Here is a 16,236-nt window from a genome sequence, read left to right on the forward strand (position 1 = left end):
TCTTCTCACGATTGGCAAGTGATTTTGAAGTGCAGGGGTGCGCTTGAAGAAGCTACAGATCACTATAGTTGGACTGATGTTGCAAATGGGGATGGCTTTTCTTTTCTTGAGTGTGTGGGATTTTGAGCTCTTAACTTGGATTTTTTTGCAAGGTATCAATATTAAGTCTTATATTAACAATTGTTGTGTTTTTACCTCAAAATCACACCACTCATTTTCTTCATTTATGGTCAGAGGTTCTGAGGTCGCAGAAGAACAGTTGGAGAGCCATAAGTTGTCCCCTACACTACAATATTCATTCCCAGTTTAGGACAAATGTGCTGAATGTGCATATTAGAAACTCTAGTCTTAAGAAGTGGGATTAGGAAAAAAATGAATTAATATAATGTACTTAAGTAGGCAATGTGCTTTAGATTTTTAGCAATTTTCTTGTTTGATTAATTCACTGACATCTTTTTGAGGATGGGGCACTCAAGGCTTTTGTGGGGACTTGAATGCCCTACAAGTTATGCACCTCTATTTTAAATTATAGATGAGAATCCACACTCAAAGTGAACATTTGTAGCTGAATGGGAATTTATCTCCAAGAGTTACCACAAAATTATTGTCACAAGCATTTGATTGCTATTGGTTGGTATAGAGTATACCCAGTACTAATTCAATGGGACAGTACTACATAAAAGAAATTTATTATTTTAGAAACAGTTATTCACTTTACTGTGCTGAGCTGATGGCAAACATGAAAGATGTTCCAAGCACAGAACGGATGGTGCTCTGCAGTCAGCAATGGAAACTTCTTTCCCAAAAGGAAAAGGATGCCTACCACAAAAAGTGTGATCAGGTAAGCAGGGCTGAAGGAGCAAGTATTAAAAATGTTTTCCAGAAAATAAATAATAATAAATCGACTTCCTGATTTCTGGGTCAGCTAGCTATCCTACTTTTGATATTGTAATTGTATTTATCCACATTTAGAAATGCAATATGATAGTCCTGTACAGTTTTGGAAGTCTAGTCCCTTGGCCAATAAACTTATGTCTCTACAGGGTACAAATAAACTGCATGCTACTACATGAAATATAAATAAATTAAAATCTCATCAATTAGCTGGGCTAGTGACTCACCAATTCCTTGGCTAACCTGTTATTAAAAGGCATGCCTTTGGATGCCTATCAGTCCTCTGCCATGCTAGATTAATGTTCTTTCAATTAAAAATAGCAGAAGGGAGACAGACATGCTGTAGAACAAAGTGCCAGCCCCAAAGTGTCGTCCTCTTCTTCCTGATTTCAAAGAAAGTCTCCACAAAAAAGACAGATAAACAACATATAGCAGGGAGCACTTGGTGACACTAAAAAATCTACCTGTATCCATTCTACTCGTTCAGTGCTTTTGTGCCATTTTATCCCTCCTGGCAGCCATTTTGTGGAAGGGCAGCCATTTTTATGAGATGCCCCAGAATATAATTCTCAGTATTCCAGATAAGAGGAATCTCAAATCTGAGACCATCGTGAGCTCATTAATATGGAAAAATTAAATGTAAATGAGTTCTCAAAGCAAAAAGGAAATAAACTAAAATTCAAATACACCTCATAGTTCTCACCCCATGGAGGAAGCTGTGATGATGCAGATTACTTACTCCCTGAACAACGAGTCATGTTAGTCACTGCAAGTTTCATCTTGTTTGTAGCACAGGAGTGTGCTATTTGGACTGTATCAGATGTGCTTAACTTGTTGAGGGCTGCACTCAAAAACAGGCAGAGCAGGATTTTTTTTTCTCCCAAAATTTTCTTCCAGGAAAAGACTGGAAATTTTGCCTGTACATAAACTAGAAGATTCTGAGGACCACAAACATGCTGCTTGCTTTCTGTGTCTGCCTTCTATTATAGCAGTGATTCCCAAACTGTGAGCCGCGGCTCCCCAGGGAGCCGCGCTATCGTCATGGGGCGGAATATCTGGTCCGCGCTGATGCGCCATGCGCATGCGCAGTTGCAGGTCGGATTTCCGGGGGAGCCGCGGGCGAAAAAGATTGGGAACCTCTGTATTATAGGATGAAAATGCAATCCAGTCTTCTCCATAATAAAATCATTTCCTTTGGTTCCTCATAAAAACTGGGTATTTTCTCTACCCTTTTTTACAGTTGAATTAAATAATTAACAGTACAAAGACAAATCAGTTGCTTAATTTGGCAATTTTAATGTACTATTTATCACAATGTATTTAAGATAGTATATATCTGGTTTTAATCATGCTATATCAATTATGATTGTCTTAGACTTCATCTCAACCTTTAACTGACACAGGATTGAGAGTGCTTCCTTGAACCTGAGCACACTGAAATCTTAAATAGTAGTCAATTTACAATAAGGAAAGAAAAGGACTGTGATATAGAGCAGCTGATGCAAGGAATTGTCCTGTGCTCTTGGGGCAATCTTCAGTCTTAATTCTATCAGATATTTCTGGCCAGACAGGCTCATTACTTGTCCTGGAGAATTTGAAAAATCCCAAAGCATATTAGACAAGGCAGCCTCCATGTGAATTTCAAAGTCCTTATGTTGCCAGCTGTGGGTATCCCCCAAGCTACTTCCCAATTAATGTGTGGGGTATGAAGGCTGATGAGTAAATATTGTTGCTGGTGTGTTAATAGAATTTTAATCCTATTTTCAGTGCCCATTACTAAATAAATATTAATAATTGGCTGATTTGGGTATGGAATAGCTGAGAAGAAAGTTGAAATCTGATGGATATCAGTTGATATCATTGCAGCCTTCCAGGATTACATTTGGAGTGGAGGCCGACTTCCAGTAAACAGCCAGTCATATAACAGTAGTGCTCTTGAAAACAAGCAGGTTGCTCTCTTGCTACAAGATTTATTACAATTAGAAAGGACTAGTAGGTACAATAGCCCCTAACTTTCTAATGTTCCCATTTGTTAGTTGCCTTCCCGGCTTTGTTTGATTCTTACAATGCAAATAAAGTATCATTGAAATGCTTGAGAGTTAGAGTAAAGACACAGCTCTTTTATCTTAAAAGGCCCAACTTCATAATTTAAAGAATATCATTTGGCAATAGTCTCCACCCCATGTACACTTACACTTTTATACACATAGTGTCCAAAAATGCCAGCACCTCAACTCACAGAATACTTTGTAAATAGTCATGCTAGATCAGTAGATGGAAATACATGTCGAGAATACCTTGAGGATATTGTCTTAAAAAATTATAATTGTAGTGCCCTATTTCATCTTGTTTGACAGACCTTTTAAAACAGGGGTCTCCAACCTTGGTCCCTTTAAGACTTGGGGACTTCAACAAAGCTGGCTGAGGAACTCTGGGAGTTGAAGTCCACAAGTCTTAAAGAGACCAAGATTGGAGACCCCTGTTTTAAAATGAGTGAATCCTTCCTTCCTGTACATTAAATTAGTGATGGTACTGTCACCTTTTGCCCTCTGGAATCAGAAAACAGTGGGGAAACAGTTGTATTTACTGAGGACTTCCATTCTTCAAGTGTTTCAGAGCTACTGTTTTACGTCAGTTAAATATTTGATCCCAAATCCGGTACTTTATTAAGAGTTCTAGAAACTAATTTCTTACAAACTTGTAAGAATCAAGAGAATCAATTTGTTTAGAGAGACAACTCAGGGATGGAGGTAGGAAAAGGAGATAGGAACCATTTGGCATACCCCAAAAATAATTTTTTTCTTGCTATTTTCCTTCATAGAGAAAGAAAGATTATGAAATTGAGCTTTTGCGTTTTCTGGAGGTGAGTATCACCCATAGCACACCAATACACATATTCAACTATCTCCAATTAAATGAATTAAACTTAGAAAAAGCTTGACATTGGTTAGTTCATAATCACTACCACAATTCGCTGATTTCAATTTAGCATAGGATGGGAGAATGATTTACTGTTTTCATGAACTCTTCAAGGTTAAGTTGTTTTTAATTATAATGAGACTTTGAGAAAGCAGGTTGCTCAGAAAATGAACAGCACCTGTATTGGCTATAAAAGCTTATCCCCACTGTTGGTTATAAAAGCTGTTGTGAGAGACAGATTGGTATGGGAGAGAAGTGTTTATGGGTGGAAGTGAAGCAATCTGAAGCAGATTATTGTTTAGTAGCACTACTCGCCAGTGGTGAAATCTGAACCGGTTTGCTACTGGTTCACTGGCTGCACATGTGCACTGCATGCCAAACGCAGCTGTGTGCATATGCGCAGTACACACCAAACATACGCTCTGCATACACGCACGCAATACGTGCCAAAAGGAGGCTTGGGAAGGTAAGTAGAACAGCAAGGGGGGGATCAGCTTTGCAGCGCAGTTTAACTTTGCCAGAAATCAGGAAATCCTGCTAAATCCCGCTGCACAGCTGATCATCAGAAATACTGGTTCAGAGGAACCAGTAGCTTTTTTAAACTACCAGTTCACATGAACCGATAGCTTTTTAAACTGCTGGTTCAATCAAACTAATAGCTAACTATTGGTTCACTCGAACGGGTAGCTTTTTTTTTACTACCGGTTCGCCTAAACCAGTAGTTTTATCACTACCAGTTTGCCCAAACCAGAGCTAACCAGTAGCATTTCACCATACTACTCGCCTGGAGTAGGTGAGTTAATAAGGGGTAGTAGTTGAAATGGCAGCAGAAATCGTACAAGTCGGGAAAGGATGGGATAGTAGTGAGCAGTGGGTAATAACTGTGAATACTTCTTTGTTTGTTGTCTAGAACCTATGTTTTATTGTCTCTTTGGTGTTTGGAGCCCACTAAATTGGACATAGTTTAAAAACATGTGACAGGGACCCTAGAGCATAGCTCAAATATCCTCTGGCCAAAACTGAATTTACTCTCTTTAGCAGGGAGATAAGAGTTACTAATTTGCAGTTGTGTTTATGCCACTTTTATTTCTTTAAAATATTTGAGCTTGTATTTCAACATGCAGTCTAGCAATCTCCATGTGTTACATGCCAATCTCTTGAAAACAAATTTTGGACAAATTTCTATATGTTGGAACCTCAGTCATATAAAACATCCTGAAAAAGATTGTGAATAATATACACAAAATTGCATTTGTGCTTTCTGTCCCTTCAGCATATTTTATAAGTTTTTCAGAAAGTTTCAGAGGAGCTTCCTCATTCCAAAACAGGGAAGAACAAGTAAAAGATTATGACAATGTAGATGCTGTACAAGTAGTTCTTGTTCAGTGACCACAGCTGGGATTGGCAACTTATTTATTAAGCAAAGTGGTTACTAAGTAAAATCACGTTGGATTTATAATCTTACTTCAGCTTTCCTGCAAATGCAGGCATTGGTCACAAAGTCACTAAACAAGAAGTACCTGTACTACTATGGTAGTACCTTATTGGGAATCTATTCTCCTCAGAAGAAAATGAACAGGCAGATATAGAAATTTCTGTTGATACTAAAATTTGCTATGCAAGGAAAATGACAAATATCTCTCTAACCCTTAAAAACTGCTATTATCTTTTAGAGCCTGCCTGAAGAAGAACAACAGAGAGTTTTGGGAGAGGAAAAAATGCTGGGAATAAATAAAAAAGGTGCCACCAGCCCTGCCTCTAAGAAGTCATCACCAGATGCCAGCAAGGTGGGTGACCTAGCCCTACATTGTTGATATGGATGTACTTTTACATAGAAACAGTGGAATTAATTTGATCTTTAAAACAGCCTCAAGACTCCATTTTAAATGGCTGCTGGACTTGCTTTAAAAGTCTAAATATGATGCCATCATTCCTCAAACAGTTCAGCCAACTTGGAAAAAATTGATAAACTATCTCCATTTTAATCTAGTAACTGTTAATCAGTTAAAATAAATATGTGCTCAACTCTTAACCGAGGAACATTTTTGAGATATTGGATGTGTGAAATTATTGGTCGATTTTTAATTATCAACATCATTGTTATATTCAAATACTCATCTTTAAAAAGCTTTTTTTTTCTTTTTCTTTCACTTTTCACTGCATTAAGGCAACTAAACAACCATTGTTTCAACTTACAGCCCTACCAATTAAAATTTGATTTCACTGGTATAAATGGCATCCTCTTATTGATTAATGAAGTAAGATACTAGTTAATCTAGTAAACAAAGTTTGAGGATCTAAAATTAAATTTTCTCTTTCCATAATTCAAACAAACAAAAAAGTTAAACGCAAAGTTCCACAACCACGAGTCCCTTTGTGCTCTTTAACAGGGAGGTTCTGAGAAACCCAAACGGCCCGTTTCTGCTATGTTTATCTTCTCGGAGGAGAAACGCAAGCAGCTGCAGGAGGAGCGACCCGAACTGTCGGAGAGTGAACTGGCCCGGTTGCTGGCGCGGATGTGGAATGATCTTTCAGAGAAAAAAAAGGTTGTTTAATCAATAATGCACATTCTCCTAATTATCTTTGGGGGTGGAGGCGTGGGGGAACATGTGTTCCTGGATATCTTAGTCACATGGATTTTTTTTTCTGTTGACTTAGATCAAACCAGGAACTTGACCCCCATCCTCACCCTTAAAAAAAAATAGGAAAAGAAAAACCTGCTAGAAACTTGCAGTAGGTTCTGGGATTTTCCAGAACCGTGAGCACCAAGCTCCGTTACAGTCTGGGCGCTCCTACCATTCCATCTTGCGTTACCCCTTTTCTTATTTATGTATTTATTTTTCCCTAGTTGGATGTTGTATATGGAGCCAGACCTTGTCAGTACCCACATGGTACAAAAATGAGGCCACTTGGAGCCTATTAGGTATTCAGTAATCACTATTTCCCAGGACATCTATGACTATTAAATAGAGAGGGCTTGGTTTAGAAGCCTGAGAAAGGGAAGTGTGTGAGACTTTGGGGAAATTGTACATGCACATTGATTGCCATTTAGAAAGTTGAGCTTGAGAGGGTTGAGATGTCATTTAGGTACAGTATATGCATCAGAGGCTGGATTGGGGTAAAGACAGGGCTATTTATCAAACTACTTGGTCTGTACTCTCGTCCTTAAACTGAAAAACATTCTTACACAAGGAAATTCAAAGTGAACAGTAGGATGATTTTTTAAATTTGCTTTATTTAAGCTCATATTTTGGTGCCTTTGAGTCAGTGTTAACTCCTGGCAACTGGCCGGATGAATCCCTCTGGTATTTGTTCAAGATTTTGTAAATGATTTGCCATTGCCTCATTAAAGCTGGGAGGAAATTACTGGCCCAAGGTTGCCTAGCTGGCTTTGTGCCTAAGAGTGGACTAAAACTCACACTCTCCTGGTTTGCAGCATAGTTAGTGCCTCAAATCACTACATCAAACTCATAAATTGAATTGCTACTTTTAAATTTTGATAGCTAGTTTTGGTTGCTTATGTTTTCCTGCTCTTGTAAGCAGTAAATACATAATGAACTGGCTATTGCCACTGAAAAGATTCTTGTATTCATCTTTTTTTTTCTTTTTTCAAAATCCATGTCATTTTAGGAGGAAGATTTTGGTGGGAATAAAACATCTCTTGTAGACTTCATTAAAATTAAAATTAGCTTTGTACCCCTGTGGCCTAGGAGTATATTGGAAAAATAGGGAAAGAAACTGAATGAACACCTGAAATCTCTAGGAAGTTGGATCCTGATTGGTCTAGCCCACTTCTCCAATATATAATTTTTTTAATTATTTAATTACATCTCACTGTTTTGCTTTATAGAAGCACACATCAGTAAAGCATAAAACATAAAATGCGGACAATACATACAGATTCGACTTAACAACCACAATTGGGACCAGAATTTCTATTGCTAAGCAAGCTGGTAGTTAAATGAGCCATGCCTGATTTTACAACTTTTTTTTGTCACAACTGTTAAGCAGATTTGACTGCCCCCATTGAGTTTACTTGTTAGGAAACTGGCTGAGAAGATTGCGAGTACCGATCACATGGCTCTGAGATGCTGCAACCATCATAAATACATGTCGGTTACCAAGCACCCAGTTCTTCTATATAAGAATAAAAGCAGATGTCCATTTAAATTAGTGTTACCTTTCTAGGTAGCAGTATTTTAAATAAAAGCTATCGGTTCCTGGCCTGTTATTAGCACATTCCCAGGTTTAAAACAAAGAATTTAAAAGCAGAAAGACAGTCTTTGGAAGACAGCAATTAGAAGTGGTTTTTCTTGAAGCTTAACTCTTATCTTTTGAAAAAGAAAAAATGAGTACGCTGCAAAACAAATCAGAACATCTATCTTATAAATAATATAATGATAAATCTAAATTCCTTTTTCACTGAATGAGTTTCAGTGATTTGGCTACACCTTTTCAATACATGAAGAAAAGTAGCAGAGGTCACACTAACATATTTAGCTATTTTGAAACATATGCTCTATTGGTTTTCTGGGGAAAAAACAACAAAACATGAAATACAGTCATAAAGCTATTAACATACATTCATAATTGTTCCTTTAAGTATTTAAATAATAGCATTTTTATATCCCAGTCAATTATTCTTGGAAATGTTCATGAAAACTCCATACCTAGAAGGTTTTTGGACGGTAATCTCTTTTCACACAGAGGATTTTAAGTGAGCCTCACCAATTATTTATAAGTTATTTTAAGGTTTTTTAAAAAGTAAATAGTGCTTTTGCTTATAAATCATGTTACTTTCCTTGCAGAATTTTAATTCTGTAGAAATATTTGTAGATATCTAATGTCCATATATGTTTTTAATGCATAGGTTATATAATTCAAGCCTCCATCCAGCTGTCTTTTTTTAAAGCACCTGGCTGTATTTTTAATTTTGAAACACTTTCACGAATTCACTGCAGTAGGATTTAGACTTAGAATCATGGTCCTAGATCATAGGAAGCAAATTCATCATTCTTTTTTCTCAACTGTCTAGAAGAGAGGTTGATGTCTTGGGGAGAATGTATTTTCGCTAGTGCTATTAACAAACACAATTTTCTCAATTTGACTACAGCAATAGTAACATACCTAACTTGGTGGAATTGGAAGACAGCAATTAGAACTATAGAACTATATTGTTTTTCATAGTCTCAGTTGTTTCAAATTATCTTTAGGTATATTATCGGATTAATGCATAGTTTACATGGAGAAATTGGATGAGGTTTTTAAAGTCTAATCCTGCTGGGTCAAATCAATTCTGATGTTGGACATTCCCAATGCAGCAATATGCTGCCTGTATAGTTAACCATGGTGGGCTAAACCAAATAACTGCTCTGATTTTCTCTTTTGGGAACTAGTTTAAGTTTACTTTAATCCCAGGTTTCTGTATAACACTTTCTTTTTCAGAGCTTAATTACATTGGAGTTTATAGTCAGCCAACTTTTTTTGTTTTTGGCTAGCCAGTGAATCTTAGTTAACTCATAGATTTTGGCCATTCTTGCTCTTTCCTTATCTAGGCCAAATATAAAGCTCGGGAGGCTGCCCTAAAAGCTCAGACAGAGAAAAAACATGGTTCCGACAAGGAAGATCGTGGCAAACTTCCTGAGTCACCCAAGACTTCTGAGGAGATCTGGCAGCAAAGCGTTATAGGAGATTATCTTGCCCGCTTTAAGGTAAAGTGAGAAAAGGACAGGCATGGTCATAACAGGAAACATCTTCATAGTCTTGAGATTTCCTTCACAACTCTCCTCCAAGATTTTATCAGGTCTGGTTCTGGTTCAGTTTAATTTGGAGGGGGAAGGGAAGATGAATCTAGATCTATTTAGTCAGCCTCAGCAACTTTTAGATGTGCGGACTTCACAGAATCCCCCAGGTAGCATGCTGGCTGGGAAATTCTGGTATTGGCTGAGATTGACGCATTGATCTAGATCAACAAACTATTATTCCTGATTAGCTGCTGGAAAAGGATAACATTTCTCAACTAGATCGCTTTTCAACCACACACAGCACTGAATTCTAAATAGGTCATGTTAGTCAGGAACAATTCTTACACTGGAGTTTATATATAATCTGGCAATTTCGATGTTACTTTTTTTAATAACTGTACAAATATGAATTTTAAATCTTTCAATTTGGATATGCTCTGTTGCAAACTTGAAACATTATTTTGAATTAGAGACAGGATTTCCAATCTTTACAGAAATGTATCAAGTTCACAACAGCCCCCATTTTGATGGTGCTCAAAAATGATTCTATTACTGTATTACATCTTGGGACAGCAATTTGAAAAGTGGTTCTGCAGCTCAAAGACATAAACAACCTGTTCCATATTTCAAAGGAAACAATCTGAATCCCCATTCCTGCCCAAATAGCACACTCTAGGGCAGTGATGGCGAACCTTTTTGGCACAGAGTGGCCAAACCAGAAGGCACCCATGCCAGCGTACGTGTACTCGTGTGTACTAGAGCGCTGGAAACCTGACAGTCAGGTGGCTGGTGCAGATGTGCACTTCGGAAACCTGACAACCAGCTGGATTGAGCTGTGGTGACTGCATGCATGCCCAGAGAGGGCTCTGCATACCACCTCTGGCATGCGTGCCATAAGTTCAACATAAGGGCAAAGCTACAGAACATGTACGCCTTCCTTTATTAAGCTTGTTTTTCCCAGTTTCCAATTCTAGCTTCACACATGCACACACAAATATACATTTTGTTCCTTTTGACAACTCCTTCAAGGTGGATAATTATTGCCAGGTGCCTTATAAATAGCAGAAAGAACTTGCTGGTTGGAAAGGATGCCGGAATGGGGACTTAAAATGAAGTTGGAGAGGAAGCATAGCAGAGAAGAAGACAAGAGATTAAGCCAGGAAAATATGTGGAGTGAGAAAAAAGAAGTGAATGTGCTAAGTGAATGAGTTATATGAACAGAAAGACAGATGCCTTCTATTTTTGTTTTGAAATGGTTGGAATCATATGTTTGGAATGATTCTGTAGTTTAGTTAGAGTCCATAAAGTTTGATAATATTCCTTCTTTCATTTCAGAATGACAGGGGTAAAGCACTAAAAGCCATGGAAGCTACCTGGAATAATATGGAGAAAAAAGAAAAACTTATGTGGATTAAGAAAGCAGCGGAAGATCAAAAACGATATGAGGTACGAGGCATTAATTATACTGCATTAGAGCATGCATGTATGCATAATTTCTTTAGGAATGTAGGAAACTGACAGAGTTGGGGTTCCATTTATTAAGCAATGATATCTGAGAGGACTTCCCCCAGATCTCAAATTAGACTGCACATCAGGTCACATGTGTTGCATAGTTTTTAGAATAGATTGCCTTCTGTTCTAGATATTTGTGGGTGTTTTTTTTTTACTTATATCGTTTTTAGTATGGAATTTATTATTGTACAGTGGAATTGAGCAACGTTATAAATAAATCCAGCATTGAACAAAGTTCTTTGTCTTCATTTAAAAAAAATATTAATCAGGTTTCTAGTTGTAGGCAAATGTGTTTGGAAATATGTTGGAAATATTCCTGTTCCTATTATTCAGGCTACTAAAATGGCTGAATAATATTAGACATTACCTACCCAAATGGTTTATTTGACCCAAAATTTTAATTTTTAGTATTGTGTATTAAATGTTATGGTTTGGTGGATAAGCAGTTATAAATATTTCTTCTTTATTGAAAACTCAAATACTTCATTAAAAACTCAAACAGAACAAAGGAAAAGGCAGCCATTTATTCTCCTTTTTCCTTTTTTGTAGCGAGAACTGAGTGAGATGAGGGCACCACCATGTTCAACAAATGCCTCCAAGAAGATGAAATTCCAGGGTGAGCCAAAGAAACCCCCCATGTAAGTGTTGACTTAATAGAATACAGAAATGTGGGTTTGTCTGAATTCAGGAGAACCTTTGTAGCTTGGCTGATTAGTACTTTAGAATGTTAATCCACTCTTTGGAGGTGGAATATGCTTTTTCCTATTTTTTATTTATAAGATACAAGTTTTCTATTCAATAAACTTCTCAAAATGTTTTTCCAAAACAACTTTTAAAGGAATTTAAGACTAAAACTGTATTACAGTTTAGGTATATTGTATACACTACTCCACACCGCACAATCTCATACAATCCAGCCAAACAAAATAAAAGGGCCTAACTTTACAAAAATATAGTAAAGCAAAATTAGAATTATAATCCTATGAAACTTCTTAATACCTTAAATGAGATGGAAGGAAAAATATATTTAAACAGGATTTAGGAAATTGTGGGAAAATATTGTTACATCTCACTTTATTTTCCTGTTTTAAGTTTGTAAGATCTGTGTAAGTAGTGGGAGGTGGGCAAATGGATGTTTTGCACACTTTGTGGGAATCATTCCACCACTGAAAGTTACAACTCTTAAGTATCAGGAAAGGGGGACAGATGAAACAGATTTTGCTTAGTTGGAACTAAGTTGCCATTAATTATTATAACAATGATCCCAGCCGCTTAATTATGTACATGGCTTCATTTTTTCATCTACAAAGCCGTACCTTTGATAACTTTGTTAATGAGTCTAGGTGTGATAGCCTAGAATATCACCCAGCATTAATTCCCAGTGATTATGAAATTGTTTAAAATGAATTACCTGTTCCAAATATTAACTGTTGCACTGAATTGGAAAATAAATTAGAGTAATAGACAGTTTCTTGTGTTTATCAGGAATGGATATCAAAAATTTTCTCAGGAACTGCTTTCAAATGGTGAACTCAACCATCTTCCTCTGAAAGAGCGGATGGTAGAGATTGGGAGCCGCTGGCAACGGATCTCTCAGAGCCAAAAGGATCAGTACAAAAAGTTGGCTGAAGAACAGCAGAAACAGTACAAAGTGCACCTGGACATGTGGCTGAAGGCGAGTTCTTAAGTGGGGAAAGGGGAAGGGGAGGTAACATATCCTTGATAAATTACAATAAAATACAGATACAATTTTAAAAAACCTGTGAATTTAAATGAAGTCATCCTTTCTAGCTTCTGTATGAAATACTGTTCTTCATTATCAGTGACACACAGTTACAGGTCCTTTGTGACCTTTAACTTAGATTTCTCAAATCATCTTCGTCCTCACCTGTCCTACTTCACTGATTGCCTTTTAATTTTAATTTTCCATTCTCATTTTTTTTTTACAGACCTTGTCACCACAAGAGAGAGCTGCCTACAAAGAGCATACCTCCAGTGTTAGTATTTTGCAAGTATTTGTGATTGCATATCTGTTGTATTGAAAAGGATGTTTCTTGAATTTTTTGCATGAAATGAAACGTAGCTTAGAAGGGCTGGTGCTCTGAAAGGAAGGTGGCATTCAGGATCCATATTATGCAGTAAATTATTCATATAATGGAACATGAGAGAGTGAATATTTTCAGAGTTAATAGAATCTTAGGTTCATGATATTCTATCATTGGAGATAGCTATACTGAAGTAGCTACGCGCACCAGATTACAAGTAGAGTTCAGGGCTGGCATGGAGCTGAAATTAGAAGATAGTGCTGTTTGTTTTAAACACTTCAGTTGCTTTGAACATGCTGAAGATAAACGTGAAGTCTTGTTAGACAAATAAACTGTTCAGTTATTCCCATGTTTAGTTACCCTTCTCAAGCTGATGCCTTGTAGAGATGATATAGAGGACAACTTCCATCATCGGCAGAAATACAGTCAGGTTGGGGAAGACCAATTTAGGTGTATATATGCTGGCTGCCTTTCACCTGCATGTTCAGTAGAGGCTACTACATCAGGATAGAATAAAAGCAAAAGCTACTGTACAGAGGCTGTAATGTGAGGCAATATGGTCTGGGTACAATTGTTTAGAAATTGCTGGCTTAATAACCAAAATGAAAGAAGCAGGTGTGCAATCGATTTTCAGATATGTAAAATGAAATTTAAGGGAAATCGTGGTAGTGATATGTCAGGAGTGGGCAACTCGTGGTCTTCAGATCCTATTTTATGGCTCTTGCAGGCCCCTTTTGACCTTACTGCCATTTGGGTTAGAAAACAAGTAAAAACTAAGATGTACCCCAAAATAGACACATCACTATGCTAAAAGCAAAGAAAACCACCAAAATCTCTCTCCCAAGGAGCAATCTCAATTACTCTACAGTCCTTTGTCTGCCCCAAAGTATTAAAAGTAATCCTTGGCCAATTCTGCAGTGAAGAATAAATGTTAGACTCCTGGGGAGAAAGAAGAATTCTCTAGCTAAACATTATCTTTGGATGGAATTAGTTTTGTCTTCAACACCTCATTTTACCAATTTTGGCATCAGATTCCACAGTATATGTTCAGAGATACGTTTGAGGGTCACAGGCTATAAATTAATAAAGAGGAAAATGTAAGTAAGGGAAATTGTGCTTCCTTTAGACTGATTTGTGGAAAGGAGTACAGTCTCCTATGTTGATTGTCTCTTACGTTTCACTTCTATCTTATCAGAAACGTAAGAATATGGGGAAGATGCGGGGCCCAAATCCAAAAATGAAACCTTCAATGCAATCCAAATCAGTAAGTATTTTAATAGTTCCATGTTTGTTATACAGCTATTATTGCCTGGTGAAAAATTCCAAAGAATGTTATGCCTGAGGTCAGTTGATATTTTCAAAGTAGTAACAAAATCTGGAAATAGTGTAAAATCCAGAAACTACTTTTTTTTTTCATAAATAAGAACAGAACAATATTTCCATAGCTGATGGATCTTCTAGCTAATCCTAGTGCCACAGGCTCTACAATCCAAGCTGAACTTCCTTTCTATCTTTTTTCTTAGAGATATAGTCTTCTAGAAGTATGCAATGTTGAGATCTCATAGTGGGAACATTGCTTTAGATCTGGAGACGTGCTTGGCGGCTTTTTAAAAAAACTGACTTCTCCTGAGCTTTCAAAGCAGCTATGTAGTTACAGGAAAATGAAGTGATAAGCCTGTGGCTGTACCCATTTGCTATCTTCATAACTCAAAACCATATTTTCTTGAGATAAGGCAGTATTATGCAAGAAAAAATATGGTACACCAGATCCATAGTACCTTTCCTATTTGGGATCTTATTACAGCACTTTAAAGTTTTCCCAGTAACTCCCTTTCTGCCAATTAGCAATAAGGAAAAATTATTCTCTGTTGCAGCTATAGGACAGTGATATTATTTGTTAATATCTTGGAATTCTTGCATGCTTATTTGAATCAAATTAAGCTGGGATTTCATCAGTTAAGCTTAATGAAAAAGAAACTTAAAATGAGAATATGTTAGGCTGCTTTAGATTTAATTCATTGTAGTCCTCATGAATACCTGTCTTTCAGTTGAAAATTAGTTTGGTTTTAATCAATTCTTCCATATCCACAGGAATCTGAGGAAGAGGATGAAGAGGAGGAGGAGGAGGAGGAGGAGGAAGATGATGATGATGATGATAATGGTGATTCCTCTGAGGAGGGAGGAGACTCTTCAGATTCAAGTAGTGATGAGGAGAGTGAAGATGGGGAAGAGGTAAGGCTCTGCTTATCCCCAAAAGCTTTGGCTCCCTCAAAGTACCTTAGCATGGTTTCCTTCCCTCAGGATAGAGCAGTTTCCTATTTTCAATAAAGCATCTTGACAGTGGGAATTTCTTTTAAACTCCTTAGTGAAATATAACTGAAATATTCCAGAAAGCCACAGTTTAAAATATAGTTTATTTTTTGAAAGAGATTTCTCAAATAAATCCCCAGTAACAGCCTAAACTCTCTTATGATGAAGTTGAAAAAACAGTCACTTCATACCTTTTTTGTAAACTAGCTGTAAGAAGGGCAGGTTTTATGGCAGTGATTCTTTACTGGCTGAACTTTGCCTATTAATGAGTGGTCCCATTAACAGATAGTTATCAGAATAACAATGGTAGAATTGTATGAACTAAAATATTGTATACTGGGTATTTGGGATAATGTTTGTAAAGTCTTGATTAATAAGTGCTTTTGAGCATTGATGAGAAAGCTTTCCCTCATTACTGAGCAGCAACAGCTGGTCCCCTATTACAGTATCTAGAATGAGATAGCCTCATGGAAGTCAGATATTTTCTACACAATAAAAAATGAATAGCTGTATTCTGCCAAATGATAAATTACAAAAATTAAGCAAGTTTCTTAATTGTCAGAACGAGGTTATCTTTTTTTGTGAATAGCCAAGAGATAACATACACAGGATTGCACAACAATGAATTTTAACAGTTCCTCAGTCCCATTCTCAAAAAATCGAGCTTGCCGCTTCCCCACTAATAATATCAGCAGAGAAACAATAATTTAATTCATCCTGGAATCACGTGGTGGCAAACCCCTTCAAGATCTAAGGAATCCTCCTGGCTGGGAGGAGGACAACAGCACAACAAAGACAGCAAAGAGAGAGAA

The 16,236-nt window shown here is 37.0% G+C and overlaps 1 protein-coding gene across 6 annotated transcripts in view; it reads left to right on the forward strand.

The window, feature by feature from the left end:
* Positions 1-16,236, forward strand: part of UBTF (upstream binding transcription factor) — a 41,483-nt gene that overhangs the window by 20,768 nt on the left and 4,479 nt on the right. For 5 of the 6 annotated variants that reach the window (XM_058180034.1, XM_058180033.1, XM_058180032.1 and 2 more), the window contains 11 exons: positions 700-841; positions 3,716-3,757; positions 5,487-5,600; positions 6,204-6,359; positions 9,369-9,524; positions 10,893-11,003; positions 11,619-11,707; positions 12,555-12,744; positions 13,019-13,066; positions 14,310-14,378; positions 15,206-15,346. In XM_058180034.1, the coding sequence (XP_058036017.1) occupies positions 700-841; positions 3,716-3,757; positions 5,487-5,600; positions 6,204-6,359; positions 9,369-9,524; positions 10,893-11,003; positions 11,619-11,707; positions 12,555-12,744; positions 13,019-13,066; positions 14,310-14,378; positions 15,206-15,346 (1,258 nt within the window). The remainder of the gene's footprint in view (positions 1-699; positions 842-3,715; positions 3,758-5,486; positions 5,601-6,203; positions 6,360-9,368; positions 9,525-10,892; positions 11,004-11,618; positions 11,708-12,554; positions 12,745-13,018; positions 13,067-14,309; positions 14,379-15,205; positions 15,347-16,236) is intronic. The other variant, XM_058180037.1, reaches the window with a different exon arrangement.

Source organism: Ahaetulla prasina, chromosome 4 (assembly GCF_028640845.1).
Source record: "Ahaetulla prasina isolate Xishuangbanna chromosome 4, ASM2864084v1, whole genome shotgun sequence".
In the NCBI taxonomy this organism is placed as follows: domain Eukaryota; kingdom Metazoa; phylum Chordata; class Lepidosauria; order Squamata; family Colubridae; genus Ahaetulla; species Ahaetulla prasina.